The 16,118-nt window shown below is 41.8% G+C and overlaps 1 protein-coding gene across 1 annotated transcript in view; it reads left to right on the top strand.

Moving 5' to 3' along the window:
• Positions 1-16,118, top strand: part of FARP2 (FERM, ARH/RhoGEF and pleckstrin domain protein 2) — a 131,296-nt gene that overhangs the window by 92,697 nt on the left and 22,481 nt on the right. The window contains exons 14-17 of the mRNA XM_040429934.1: positions 6,224-6,307; positions 12,201-12,281; positions 14,373-14,515; positions 15,568-15,643. Coding sequence (XP_040285868.1) covers positions 6,224-6,307; positions 12,201-12,281; positions 14,373-14,515; positions 15,568-15,643 — 384 coding nt within the window. The remainder of the gene's footprint in view (positions 1-6,223; positions 6,308-12,200; positions 12,282-14,372; positions 14,516-15,567; positions 15,644-16,118) is intronic.

The raw sequence follows: 16,118 nt of genomic DNA on the forward strand, positions 1-16,118 counted from the left end.
GTTATCAATTCTGTAATGCTAGGATTAAATTGTTGGTGGCTCAGGAATACTGTAGTATACCCTCCTGCAGATCAAGGTCTCTTTCACACGACCGTTTTTTTTTTCGGTTTACGGGCCGTTTTTTGCGGTCCGTATACGGAACCAATTATTTCAATGGTTCCGCAAAAAAAAGGAATGTACGCCGTGTGCATTCCGTTTCCGTATTCCCGTTGAAAGATAGAACATGTCCTATTATTGCCCGCAAATCACGTTCCGTGGCTTCATTCAAGTCATGGGGTCCGCCAAAAAACGGAACACATACGGTAATGCATCCGTATGTCTTCCGTATCCGTTCCGTTTTTCCGGAACCATCCATTGAAAATTTTATGCCCAGCCCAATTTATTCTATGTAATTACTATATACTGTATATGCCATATGGAAAAACGGAACGGAAACAAAAAACTGAACAACGGATCCATGAAAAACGGACTGCAAAATACTGAAAAAGCCATACGGTCGTGTGAAGGAGGCCTTAGCCAGCATTAAAGTGGAGGGGGGGAGAAGGGATGGACATGTACAATTTCAAGTGTTGTTTAGAAGCTGCATATTTCTGTCTAATTGAGAACACATGCACACTGAGCTGAGCCTGCATGTGTATGGGGTGGTTAGGAGATATAGCTGTTCGACTGACAGCTAGCTATGGGTGTATGGTCATCTTTACACTTGAGGATATCTAGAAGACTGGTAAAAAAAAATGGGGGAAGGATGGGCTCCCTGATGGATAATTATGAGTTATTGTTTTCTAACAGACGACCTCTTTCTTATTACCTTTCTCTTCATACCATGCCATTAATAACCTATGACTGCAAATGGTAGAGAACACATTACCTTGTAGTTCAATTAATTAAATTGCACCTCTTGTTAACAAGATGAGATGGTAGGTGTAACGAAAAACCAAATTAATGTTTCTTTTTGACTTTTCTTTATTTGTGGTCGCATGCAAAAAGCTTTACTGTTTACTGCATGTAACACGAGTCATACATGGAAGATATTTTGCTGATTTTGAGGGGCAGAAGCACGGCACTAATAGACATCAGTGTGGCCCTACCTTACCTTTCCTTGCCTTCAATGTCTTATAGAGTTTGTTGTATTCTGTATGAATCCAACAGAAAAAGCACCACCTTAAAAGAAACCTAAGAAAACACAGAAGATGCATAAATAATGAAAAAGTATCCCAGCTCTGCCTTCCTTTTTTTGTTGTCTTATATTACAATTGAAACTAAGCAATATTTAAGAAATCTTCTGTATGTGTCCCTGGAGCTCAGACATTTCCCCTCTTACTATTCTGTGATTGTAAGACAACTGGATGCAGTATAAGCCTCTCCTGTCCCATCTACAGTAGCACAAAAATATTAAGCACCGCCCTCTTGGCTAAGCCCAGTCCCCTCATCCAGGCATCAGACAAAGATAGAACAGATCAGCAGGATATTAAAGGGTACACTTTCCATTTATTTCTATGGAACTTCTGAAAATAGTGCACTGCTACAGTATTTTCAGAACTCCCATAGAAGTAAATGGAGGGTGCATCCACAGTGCGCTCTCCTTCACTTTGGGGGCTCATCCTGGATAGGTCATCAGTATCTGATCAGCAGGAGTCCGACACCCGGGACCCCTGCCGATCAGTTGTTTGAGAAGGCATCAGCGGTTCTGTCAGCGCCACGGCCTTTTCTATGTTTACCAAGCACAACGCCATACATTGTATAGTCACTGTTCTTTGTATCGCGCTCAGCCCCATTGAAGTGAATAGGGCTGAGCGCGAAACCAAGCACAGCCACTGTACTATGTATGGCACTGTGTTTGGTAAGCCGGGAGAAGGCCGTGGCGCTGACAGTAGCGCTGGTGCCTTCTCCAATGGCTGATTTGTAGGACTCGCACCAATCAGTTACTGATGACCTATCCTGTACTACTGATTTATGCAAAGTTGTTTTGAAATTTTAAAGGTGTGTGTGTATCACCACAAAATGCAGTGTAATCTGCATTCAGCATATTATAGAGTAGGAGGAGCTGAGGAGATTGATATATTGTTTTTTGGGAAAAGATTTAGAAAAAATTGTAATTTATTAATTTAACTTTATGGTCTTCCGGAACTTAAGACCGTTTAAGTATGCACACTTAAACGTCACCGTCCAGCCTATTAACTATAATGGGGGCTAGCGCAGATCCATCCGCAACCCAGCAAATATGCAGAGAATCGGCCGAAATAAAACCGCTGCACGGGACTGAGCAGCCTGCAATGTATGGGAACACGTGGAGGCTGCATAAGACAAGCCAAAGACAATTTTTTTTTTTTTTATCAAATAGATGTAATTTGTGTAGTTCTGAGGCAAGAGCTACTGCACAACAGTTGATCGGTGGAGGTGCTTGGTGTAAGACCCCCGCCTATCGTGAGAATAGGCCATCAATATAAAACGTCTGGGCAACCCCTGCACTGCCCTGTTGCCAGCAGCCATATTGTAATACACCTATTTACAGGTAGGTTAGACAGTGGGATTCAGCTGAGGTTTCAGTTTTCACGTTTTCCTTATGGTTACCATTTCCCAGATTTGACAACTCATTTGCAAAGTTTTTGCATTTTACCCAGATATTTCCAGGATCATCTGCATATGGAACCAAACCCTTACTGGACTACTAATCCAACAAATGGGAAATTCTCATGTTGCCGCCTGCCGTGTTTTCTGCGTAGACATGGAGCTTGTGACATGCCATATAGAGTGCCTAGTGAGCTCTGCTAGAGGCACATCTGAAGACGTGACTCGTGTTCTATAATTATATATGAATACTTCTGATTTTGTTAACAAGCATTTCTAATTCTATAAAGGCCTTTTGACCAGAAGCAGTTGGGTGGATTGGTGTCATGGTTTTCTTTATGTCACGTGGCTGCAAATGTCAAGGGGCAGTGATTCTTAATTGGTGGAAAAAAGTTCTTAAACTGCATCGTCCAGAGATCCGCAGTCTAATGGATGGATAACCCACAAACATGAAGGTGGCATATTTTTCCTCTTGACAGGATGTCATCTACATTTATCATCGTTCTTACTATCTGGTCTTCTTTACATCTTGATCCTATTGATGATGTGTGGATTCTGTCTGGCACTTTCTGCTTTGTATGTTGTTTTCGGGGTTACCTTACTCTTGCGCTTACTTTTCAGACTGGTTTTAGTAGTCTTCTGCATGTTTTTTTTTTTTTTATTCCTTGCGTACTTCATGTTTCACATTTATTTCTTGAATCTCTCACTGTGTATGATTCACTCCTTATTCCCTTTTTGTATTTTATGTCCTTTTTATTCATGAAATATACTTCATTTTCTTATTACCATTGCACGTATTGCATAAACATTGTTAAAGGGAAGATTTAACTTTTGAAGCAATTTTAAATTTGTGCAGATATTAGGCTATTTTCACAGTAGCATTTTTGCTGAATCCGGCAGGGTTCAGCAAAAACGCTTCCATTACTGATAATACAACCACCTGCATCCGTTATGAACGGATCCAGTTGAATTATCTTTAACATAGGAATGACGGATCCATCATGAACTCCATTGAAAGTCAATGGGGGACGGATCGGTTTTAGATTGCGTCAGAGAAAACGGATCCGTCCCCATTGACTTGCATTGTGAGTCTTGCTCCGCATCCCATGACGGAAAGAAAACCGCACCATGCTGCGGTTTGCTTTTTGGTATGAGAACGCAACCTAATGGAACGCAATGCATTTTGGAGGATTCCATTCTTTTCAGTTACTTTTTGTCCCTATTAACAATGAATGGGGACAAAACTGAAGCGTTTTTTTCCGGTATTGAGACCCTATGACGGATCTCAATACTGGAAAATAGTAACGCTAGTGTAAAAAGTAGCCTAAGTGTGAAATTTAGCTGTACATTCTACAAAGGCAGTCTCTTCTTGTAAAGAAGCCAACATTGTGATGAGTTGACAGACACAGGTCCATTTTCTCTGGTGGCTGGAACATTGTAAATGTATAGAATGTATATTGTTATAGATATCCCCTGAAGTGGCCACAGTTTGCAAGATAGCACTACACTTGACAGAAATTAGAATGGATCATGTTATCAGAATCTCTCAGCCTATAATTTTGAGTAAGGGTACTTTCACACTAGCGTTTTTTTCTTTTCCGGCGCTGAGTTCCGTCCTAGGGGCTCAAATCCGGAAAAGAACTGATCAGTTTTATCCTAATGCATTCTGAATGGAGAGCAATCCGTTCAGGATGCATCAGGATGTCTTCAGTTCAGTCTTTTTGACTGATCAGGCTTTTCAGAAAAACGTAGCATGTTGTATTTTTACGTCCGGCCAAAAATCCTGAACACTTTGACTGAACGACGGATCCGGCCTTTTTCCCATTGACTTGCATTAACACTGGATCTGGCGCTGTGTGTTCAGTCAAACCGGATCCGGCTTTTGCATGTTAAACCCGAAAAATGTGAAAAAAAAGTTAAAGTCCATAAATGGCGGATCCGTTTTTTCCAATGCACTTTTTCATTGTGATCAAAATCCTGATCAGGATTCAAATGTAATCCGTTTTCACACGTTTTTCCGGATCCGGCGGGCAGTTCCGGTGTCGGAATTGAACGCCGGATTCAAACAACGCTAGTGTGAAAGTAGCCTTATGTGATGATTTATTTAATGAGCCTTTGTCAGCCTGATGAACCCTATTAAATCGTACATGTTGTCTAGTAGGTTTAATCATGCTGATAAAACGGTACCTTAGTTATCTTTATATGTAGCAGAGTTCCTAAGATATGAGCATTTTATTATGCTAATTACGGTAGCTCTTTGTAATGTTTTTTTAAATTTTCTATCCAATGTATTTTTTCATACTGCTCCACAGAGAAAATAACATTATAAAGGGTACATTCTGTGCTATAGAAAAAAAAAGCAAGGCTATTAAAGGCACACAAGGCCATAAAAAATGCACATGCTTACATACTCTATTCGGCCAAAACCACAGCACGAGGCAAGCGTTTTTGAATGCATTTTTTACGTGATAAAGTGGCAGGCAGTGGCTCAGGCTCTGTAATAAATTTTGTACAGGGATAGATACTTTTGTTTAACGTTATGATTTGTGACAGAATTTTACACCACAATTGTGGTGCAATTTTAAAGCAAAAAGTTGCGCCATAGGCCATGCCCCTTCCCTCTGAAACCGATCCCTTTTTATGGTAGGCCACACTCACTTCATGACTAAAGCTAGATGTGCCACAGTTCGGTCCAATTAACACCAAAATCTAGATGCACTCACATGGGCCGGTGTATTTATGTGGACTGCAGTTGTAGTTCAATAGTTATAGCAGTATTCAACTGAATAGATAAAATAATGCTAGATTGGTGCTGTCCATGTAAGGGTGAGTTCACACTAGCATTAGGGATTCCGTTATGGCTTTCCGTTATAACATGGTTATAACGGAATCCATAAGACGGAAGGACGGATCCGTTCTTCTTCCCATAGACTTGCATTATGACGGAATGCAAAACGGAAGCCTTTAAAAGGCATTCCGTTTGCTTTCCATCCTAATAGAAGTCTATGGGAAAGCATAACGGATCCGTCTGGGTTCCATTATGCAAGACGGAAAACAAAGTCCTGTCGACATAACGGGACCCAGACATAACTGGACCCAGACGGATCCGTTTTGATTCCCATAGACTTCTGAGAGGACAGAGAGCAAACGGAATGCCTTTTTAAAGGCTTCCGTTTTGCATTCCGTCATATTACAAGTCTATGGGCAGAAGAACGGATCCGTCCTTCCGTCTTATAGATTCTGTTATTTTCCGTTATAACCATGTTATAACGGAAAGCCATAACTGAATTCTTAACTCTAGTGTGAACCCACCCTAATACGTGAACACAATGGATCTTTCAGGGCAGGAAATGAACTTGGCTACTGCTCTCTATTCGAGCCCTGAACAGAGCACTCTTCTTTATTTACTCAGAATTCCCCAATAGGGTATTCTGAAATAGTTTTTCTAAACCAGAGAAACCCCTTTAACAAAAAAAAAGTTGACGCTTCCCTTTAACAAACGGCTGTACCAATACAGTATGTAGTACCAGTACATTACCTAGTATAATCCTCCAACAGGAATAAAACTGGTCCTCATAACATTCCATCTTTTTTTTTCTCAGTAGGGTGTCACTTGTCTCCAGTAACGCTCAGGCTGCCCTCCTCTACTTCCCAGCCTGGCAACTCTCCATTGATGAGCCCAACGTTAAGTGACAGTGGTAGTGCCAGAGCTGATGATGTGGAAGAAACTTCTGACAAGGTGAGGGCAGATCTAAGGAACAAAACACTGACTGCTGATCAGGATATGGCATCAATATCAGTGGCGGGGCAGCTCATGGCACCCCTGACATTCAGCTTATTGGACAGTCTGTACATCTGGTAATGTCTGTGCCTGGCACTGCAGCTTGGTTCCATTTAAGTGAACAGAGCTGAGCTGCAGTATTGGGCACAGCCAAATGTACAATGATGTGTCTGGTAAACAAAAACAGGGACCTGTCACTTATTGGGGGAGTGACAGACCCGACAGATCTGAAGTTGACATATTTCAAGGTTAGGTCATCAGTGTTATAGTGTCATAAATACCTTTTATTTTATTTTATTTTGGGTTAAATCGTGGAACATTTAAACTAGTATTTTAATATGCTGAAGGCAATCTCCACCCAACAATATTCTTATACGCTGATCTTAGTGTCTTATTAGGTGACATTGGATCAGTTGATTAGAATTGCAACAAATTATTCTTCTGAGCCAAATCCTAACTGATGGCAACCCGTTCTTGCCTAATCGGTGCTTGGGGTTTATTATAATTTCAGTTTTTTTGTTTGTCCATCTGCTTTTCAATGATTGACTACAGGTTCTCAATGGGATTGAGATGTGGGGAGTTTCTCTGCCACCGAGCCACTTGGTTATCATTTTTACCTTGAAACATGGTGCTGTATCGTACTGTAAAAAGCATTGTTCTTCACCAAATTGCTCCTGGATATTTGGGAGAAGTTTCTCTTAGAGGATGCTTTGATCCCATTCTTTATTCATGGCAGTGTTTACTGTTGTGAGTGAGCCCACTCCCTTGGACGAGAAACAACCCCTAAACATGAATGGTCCCAGGATGCTTTAGGCTGGGGTCACACCTGAGCGTTTTACAGCGCGTTCCTACGCGCTGTAAAACGCTCAACAGGCAAGAACCAATGTCTCCCTATGGGAAGGGTTCTCACCTGAGCGTTTTACAGCGCGTACGATCGCGCTGTAAAACGCCCGACGCTCAAACAAGTTCTTGAGCTTCTTTGGGGCGTCTTGTCGCGCGTTCCCGTACATAGACTTCAGCGGGAACGCGCGACAATGGGCGTTCGCTTGTTCCGGAGCCGCGTCTGTACACGCGCATACAATCGCGCATACAGAGCGCTCCATCCCGAACGCTCAGGTCTGAACCCAGCCTTACTGTTGGCATGACACAGGAATCATGGTAGCGCCCACCTTTTCTTCTCCAGACAATCGTTTTTCCAGATGTCCCAAAAAGTCTGAAGGGTTCTTTATCAGAGAAAAAACTTTACCCCAGTCCTCTGCTGTCGAATCCCTGCACTTCTTGCAGAATGTCAGTCTGTCCTTGATGTTTACCTTATGGAGAAGTAGTTCCTTTGTTGCCCTTTTTGACACCAGGCCATCCTCCAAAAACCTTTCTCACTGTGTGTTCAGATGCACTCAGACATGCTGCTGCCATTCCCAAGCAAGCTGTCTACTGGTGGTGACCTAATCCCATAGCTGAATCCTCTTTAGGAGATAGTTAAGCACTTGCTGGACTTTTTCAGACACCCTGAAGTCTTCTTCACAGCAGTTGAACCTCTCTCTCTCTCCTTGAAGTCCTGATGATCCAATAAATTATTGAGTTAGATGCAGTCTTACAAGCAGAAATGTCCTTTCCTTCAAAGCCCTTTTTATGCAAAGCAATGATGACTGCACATGTTTCATTGGAGGTAACTATGGTGAACAGAAGAAGTAAAAGATTTCAAACAGTATGCTCTTCTAATTTAATCAGCATGATAGTCATATCAGCTGCCTTGCCCTCGTTGACACTTTCTCCTGAGCAAATGAGAGTACTGAAATTATGTTAGCAGGTCATTTTGTGTCAGTGCTGAAATACAGTGGAATTTTTTTTTTTTGTGATGGTTAATTTTAATGGCAAGTAATGGGCAGAGCTAATGTCTCTTAGCATGCGCAACCTGACCCCTCTTACCTATGTGACGCCGACACACCCCACAGGGGATGTCACTGTGGAGCAGATACTAATTACTATTGTATAATGCACAATCTCTGTTCACTATGGTGACATCAGCGCTATTTGCATACTGTGTCACTATGGAAGAGGTGTTGGAGCTGCATTGGAGTATCAGTTTTACTTATTTAGGGGCAGCATTGTACTACTAGGTTTACCTCTGCAGTTTTGGACAGCATAGGGTATAGTAGGGTGTATTAAGGGTAGGTTCCAGCGCTGTGTGCATCCACCATCAGAGTGTCACCTTCCGTACACCCTTTTATCTAATTGGTTTCTTTATTTATTTCTTTATTTATTTATATATATTTTTTGTTCTTCTTTTGGGCCCTATATTTAGTAATTAGTTGTCTTTCTGATTTGGTAAGACTTCCCTTTTTTAGTCTGATTATATAATAAAACGTAAGTTTTATTCATGTTTTCAATGATATGACATTTTGGAATTACATGGATATTATATCAGTTGATCAATATACAGTAGTCTCAGTGATTCAAGGAATGACTTTGCAATTATCTTGCTCACCAGTTGTGCTTGTGTGAGCATATTGTTATTAATAATTTGAGTAATACCATAGTATTTATTATATTTAAAGAAATCTCACTGATCCTCCTCTGCTCCAGTCCCTGTTCTCTCCACTTCCTGGTACTGGCCTTATATGGTGGAATTTGCAGGAAGTCCCTGGTGCTCCTGGGAGCTAGCCTTTGTGGTTTTGGAGAAATTCTAATAGTGTAACATTTGGATACTTAAAGGGAACCTGTCACCTCCAAAAGTGATATAAAACTGCCAGCATTACCTTATAGCAGCCCCCAGTCTGTAACTGATCAAGTGTGTGAGCCAGAAATTCATTAATCCATACTTCAGAAAAACACTTTTTCAATCTCCCTGAGCGCTCTGTTTGCAGTGTGCTTGAAGTCAAGGGGGCAGCGGCCTCCTTGCTTCAAGTCAAGCAATGCCTGCCTTTTCCCCGCCCCCTCCTGACTTATTTACATATTTGCCATTCCTTGGGATCGTGCCAGTCTGGCGCCTGCGCGGTGCGCCGCTTGTGCACGATCCCATCTCGGGCTCCCGCAGTCAGCCGGGCATACTTTTGGAACTGCGCATGCGCCGGCCGGCTTGATTCAGTGTGCGTGCTCGCCGAATCAAGCCGGCTGGCGCATGCGTAGTTCCAAAAGTATGCCCGGCTGACTGCGGGAGCCCGAGATGGGATCGTGCAGTCACAAGCGGTGCACCGTGCAGGCGCCAGAATGGCAGATCCCAAGGAATAGTAAATATGTAAATCATAGTCAGGAGGGGGCGGGGAAAAGGCGGGCATTGCTTGACTTGAAGCAAGGAGGCCGCTGCCCCCTTGACTTCAAGCACACTGCAAACAGAGAGCTCAGGGAGATTAAAAGAAGCGTTTTTCTGAAGTATGGATTAACAAATTTCTGGCTCACACACATGATCAGTTACAGACTGGGGGCTGCTATAAGGTGATGCTGTCAGTTTTATATCACTTTTGGAGGTGACAGGTTCCCTTTAAATGAGTTGTCCAGGATTGGAATACAGTGCCTTGAAAAAGTATTCATACCCCTTGAACTTTTTACACACTTTTTCACGTTACGCCCACAAACTTAAATGTATTTTATTGGGATTTTATGTGATAGACCAACACAGAGTAGCTAGTATGTGTGAAGTTAAAAGAAAATTATACGTTTTTCAAATTTTTTTATAAATAAAATTCTGGAAAGTGTGGCGTGCATTTGTATTCAGCACCCTTTACTCTGATACCCCTAAATAAAATCCAGTGTGACTAACTGCCTTCAGAAGTCACCTAATTAGTAAATAGAGTCCACCTGTGTATAATGTATTCTCAGTATAACTACAGCTGTTCTGTGAAGGCCTCAGAGGTTTGTTAGTGAACATTAGTGATCAAACAGCATTATGAAAACCAAGGAACACACCAGACAGGAATAAAGTTATGTAAAGCAAGATTAGGTTATAATAAAATATCCCAAGCTCTGAACATCTCACAGAGCACCGTTCAATCCATCTTCAAAAAATGGAATGACTGGCACAACTGCAAACCTACCAAGACATGGCCATCCACCTAAACCAGGGGTGGCAAACCTATGGCACGGGTGCCAGAGGCGGCACTCAGAGCCCTCTCTGTGGGCACCCGCACTAAGGCATATGGTGTACCAATATGCCTTAGACTTTTCCTGCCATTCATCAGTGCAGGGTGCACTATTAACGGCACAGGCAGGACATTGAATCTAGGCAGGCTATTATAGCTAAATGATAAAGTACATGGAAGATATACTGTATTGGTATTCAGGGTAAATTGCCGTGTTGGCACTTTGCGATAAATAAGTGGGTTTTGGGTTGCAGTTTGGGCACTCTGTCTCTAAAAGGTTCGCCATCACTGATTAAACTGACAGCCCAGGCAAGTAGAGCACTAATTAGAGAAGCAGCCAGGAGGCCCATGGTTACTGTTGAGCAGCTGCAGAGATCCACAAATCAGGTGAAAGAATCTATCCAAGGGGGCAACAATTATCCACTCTTCCACAAATCTGGCCTTTATGTAAGAGTGGCAAGAAGAAAGCCATTTTTGAAAGCAAGCCATATGAAGTCACGTTTGCAGTTTGCCACAAGCCGTGTAAGGGACACATGAGACCATAGTTAAACTTATTGGCCTAAATTCAAAACGTTATGTGTGGTGGAAAACTAATTCTGCACATCACCCTGAACACACCATCCCCACTGTGAAACATGGAGGTGGCAGCATCCTGCTGTGAGGATGCTTTTCTTCAGCAGAGACAGGGAAGCTGGTCAGAGTTGATGGGAAGATGGATGGAGCTAAATACAGGGCAATCCTGGAGGAAAACCTGGTAGAGGCTGCAAAAGACTTGAGACTGGGGTGGAGGTTCTCTTTCCTGCAAGACAACGACCCTAAACATAGCCAGAGCTAGAATGGGATGGTTTAGATCAAAGCATATTCATGTGTTAGAATGGCCCAAAGTCCAGACCTAAATCCCATTGAGAATCTGTGGTAAGACTTGAAAATTGCAGTTCACACTCCATCCAATCTGACTGAGCTTGAGCTATTTAGCAAAGAAGAATGAGCAAAAATATCAGGCTCTGGATGTGCAAAGCTGGTAGAGACATGCCTCAAAAGACTTGCAGCGGTAATTGCAGCAAAAGGCGGACCTAAAAAGTATCAGGGTGGCTGAATACAAATGCACCCAACACTTTAAAGATTTTTATTTATTGAACATTTTGAAAACCATGTATCATTTTCTTTTCAATCACACATACTTGATAATTTGTGTTGGTCTTTAACATAAAATCCCAATAAAATACATTTAGGTTTGTGGGTGTAACATGAAGTTCAAGGGGTATGAATACTTTTTCAAGGCACTGTAACTGCTCTATTTTCTCCCAGAACATATCACAGTCCTGACAATGGGCTTTGTGACATTGCAAGTCAGCCCTGTTTAAGTTTACATACTGGTAGATGAGTGGCACAAACTATGTAGTGGCACTGTTTCTGGGGGTGGAGGGAAAGACTCTTCTCTTTCTAATCTCAGACAACCTATTTAAGGCAATACTCCTAGTTGGCCAGTGTACATCAAATACTACATCTTGCATCCTGGATCTTGCGGTCAAGCTCAACTCTAAGGAGGGAGGGAAGGTGGGTTAGCTGACCTGAAACTTATCCCCCATGTTTTTGAAGTCTGCTTAGCTAGAGAAATGTGCACTTAAATTCGGTAACTGGCTGGACTGTAGTATGTATTCAATGTTAGGAATAAACAGCTGATGCATGCTCATAGCATATTGTTCATAGCTTCACAGACAGAATCCATGTCAATAGTTCAAAGACTAGAACTATCTTGTTTCCCTGAGTTGCAGATGGATGAAGCCTTTTATATCACCAAGGAAATTCTCAGCACGGAGACTTCTCATCTAAAGGATATTGAGGTCATAACTTTGGTAAGCTTCAATAGTAGATAAATGCTCCTCTGATCATTGGTCTTGTCATTTCATGTTTGTATCCCATGTGCAAAGTTCTTGCTTTTATTAAACTCATGGGGCCTAATTTACGATTTATTAAAAAAATTAAAAATTTTGGGCATGAAAAAGACATAAACAGCGAGTTTTTGACTTTTCCAACACCACTTGAGCAAAAAAATTTGCGCATATGGTGTTTCTCTGCCGTCTTCACCACTGTCCCCAAGAGGAGACTGGGCCAGCAGCCCCTCACATCTACCTTTTTGAACGCCGGTTTTCTGGCATAGAAAAGGACTGAAATCTACGCCAACCCCAGTTAACCACACAGAGTTCTGCAGGCTGCGCCTAATTTATGACAAGGCCTACACCTCATTATAAATTAGGCACAGCCTCCGGCAGCTCACAGGGCTATCGTAGACCAGCATACACTGTCAGCCTATGATAAATCAGGGCCATTTATCATATATTTTTGCTAGTTTTCTGTTGGGAAAAAGTTGCAAACTGCATTATTGCGACTTTTTCAATAACGGTTGCGCAAGGATTTTTTGTGCAAGTAGTGCTTCCCCTATACCCCCTCCCCCCCCATCCCTCGCGCCTTTACCACTATCCTGAAAAGGCGAAATAGCAAGGGAGGGGTCGGGGCCATCCCCATTTATCGTCTGTTACGGCAGTTTCTGAAGTAGAAGAAGACTGAAATTTACATCAGCCAGGGGCTGGTGTAGATTTCTGTTCAGACGCATGGACTGTCGAAGGCTACGGCTAATTTATGTTGAGTTATAACCTAATATATGTTGAGTTATAACCTCTGTTGAGTTATAAAGTAGTTGTAGCCGCTGGTAACAAGCATATGTCGCCAGTCTATGATAAATCAGGGCAATAGTCTTTTTCTATCTTGCTTAGTGATTTTATGTGAAATCTAAAATATGTAAGGATCCCAGTCTGACAAGGTTGTACAACGACCATTACAAACAATATCTCAGATATTTTTGGAATTATGTCTACACATTATCTTACAGTGCTTCTTTTTGGCCTGAGCTGGCAATTATCTGGAACAAACCATTTATTTCCAATAATCGCCTAATTGTCAGAGGAGGTGAGAGCCGCATTTACATGTAGCAATCATCTTCTCTGCTCTGTTTGGGGACTAAAGATCACTTGTCTCCATAGAGAATCATTGTTTCTGAGCAGCAGATCCTTGCTTACACAGGATAATCTGTTGCCCAAAAACAATGATTTTGATGTCTACATCAACTAAAGTTTGGTGGTCTTCCAACTGGTGATCGCTGGCACCTTTTATGCAAGCCAGTTGTTGGGCCTGACTTTTTACGCAAACATTTGTTCCAAATGATCGGTCCATGTTAAAAAAATAATAATAATTCAGACTGGAGTACTACAGATGTTTAGATAAAAGGCTTATCACTATGTGGCCCTAAGGCCTCTTTCAGGGGAGCATGTCCTGTGCAGAAATCATGCTCCATGTACAAGCTGATTTCCCGTTATGGACACTGCTCGTTTCACAGGAATGCACGGCATTATACTGATTTATAATGCTGTGTGTCTTTGCATGATCTTATTGCCAACAAACTATACTGACAGCATTATGCCAGTACAATTCAGTAAATGATAAGTCATGTAGAGATACACAGCATTATAAATCAGTATAATGCCGCGCTCTCCTGCGAAAAAGAGCAGCGTCCATAACGGGAAATCACGCTCACACACCGAGCGTGATTTCTGCACAGGACACGCTCATCTGTAAGAGGCCTAAGAGATAAGACAGTAGGGGGTTTCGACAATTGTTTTTCAAATCCTCTCCTAGAATATTTTTGTCTACCACTATTACACCCCTTTGAACATATCAGAACATATCTTAAGCTATAGAATCTCCCAGTCTTGGAAAGATGTTTTACCCCGATAAGGTGGTCCTGCCCAGTATTCTTGCCGATACTATTTTCCCGATACTATTAAAAATTTGATTACACATTCCCCACCATGGCCATCTGTTGATATCTGCCCGTTAGACGTTTCCACTCTCTTTTGTTCGCTTTATGAAATTTTGTGCATCATTTTTAGTGGCTGGAGAAGGCGCTTAGTAAAGGTGGAGATCAACAGGAAACTCTAGAGCATCAGATGAAGCCTCTCTTTTCTTGCATGGACCCTATACGGTTATTTCACCAGGAATTTTTGCAGCAACTTGAGGATATCCTAAGCCTTTGGTAAGAACATACATCATATTAATATATCAGGTAAATGACACTCTGAAAAATATATTGATGATTTAAATGTTAGGAAAATAAAAAATATAAATGTATGCATTATCTGTAGGAAACAAACCAAGATATCTGGAGACCAAGCTAAAAGTGTGGATCTGTGTAGTACATGTTAGAGTACAGAATACAGATAATAAAATAAAACCTGTTGACCACTGGGGCCAGTGTAACCTTTGTTTTCCCCCAAGTAATTGTCTTAAAGGAGTTGGCCACTTTCTGAAAACAGGTCCTAATCTATTTATTGTGTGACATACATCTGTATCTTATGCCCACTATGCATGAGGAGGTCCCCAGGTCTTCATCAGCGATCAATAATTACTACATCCGTAGGGTGCAATATGGTGGCGGTGACCTGAATTACCCATGTCACCGTCTGTGCTGCCCCTGGACAGACAGTCTCTTGTGCTTGCCCAGACCAGTTCATTTATTGCCTAGCGCATGCACAGAAGAGGATCTATCCAGGGGACGGACGGACAGCGGTGATGTGGGTGAATCCTGTTACCATCACTATATTGCGCCCTGTGGATGCAGTGGTGGGACAGGTGATGATTGTTTATACAGCTCACTGATGCAGGCGGTGGGGTAACTTGTTGTGTGACATACACATGTAATTTTTTTTTTTTTTATTGGACAACCTCCTTTAAGTTATTAACATTTTATTATTATATAATGTTAAGCAGGTCAAATGTTAAGCAGATCAAAGAGGAGTATTCCCCCCCCCCCCCCCCCCCCCCCACATGACTCCCTCACATCCTTTATAAGCCAGAATGGAGAATCATTTAAGCTGTCCTTGTACCATATTGATAGCTATTCATCTGAAAGGCCGCCATATATAACGACATTTGGTCGCAGCTTCCTTCAGCAAAATTAGTTGTTATATATGGGGTGGTGGGAGCAGCAGCCATAGTATCTTTGATTAGATAACACCTTTAATTTAATTTTCAGTTTTCATCCTCTTTGTCATCATGCTATCAAGACTTGTAACACATGTGTTTCAGGGAAGGGCGATCTGCACGTACCAAAGATATGCAAATTCTTGGAGACTTCATGCTTCGGAATATGACTGCCTTAAGGGTAAGAGGGAATATTCATGTACTGTTCATTAGTGTAATGCAGACATGTTCCAGTTGCAAGTATTAGATTTTAAAAGCTGGATAGCTGCTCTTGTCCTGCGATTATATTGATCCCATGCAAATAACACAAGCATATATATAGGTGCAAATGAGAGTGCAAATATTTTGCAAAATGTGCACAGTTCTTTATGATGTATGCATTTCAATCACCAGTATTAAAGGGAGTTGATTTCACTGGTCTGTCATTTATAAGTTAAAAGTAAGTGGTTGCCGAGAACCAACATCACAATCATTGCAGACTGGGCCTGGAAAAGAGTGAGGTCAGCATAAAGTTGATGACTGGTTCACTTTAACCACCTCAGCCCCCAGTGCTTAAACACCCTGAAAGACCAGGCCACTTTTTACACTTCTGACCTACACTACTTTCACCGTTTATTGCTCGGTCATGCAACTTACCACCCAAATGAATTTTACCT

Source organism: Bufo bufo, chromosome 4, assembly GCF_905171765.1.
Source record: "Bufo bufo chromosome 4, aBufBuf1.1, whole genome shotgun sequence".
Classification (NCBI taxonomy): Eukaryota; Metazoa; Chordata; class Amphibia; order Anura; family Bufonidae; genus Bufo; species Bufo bufo.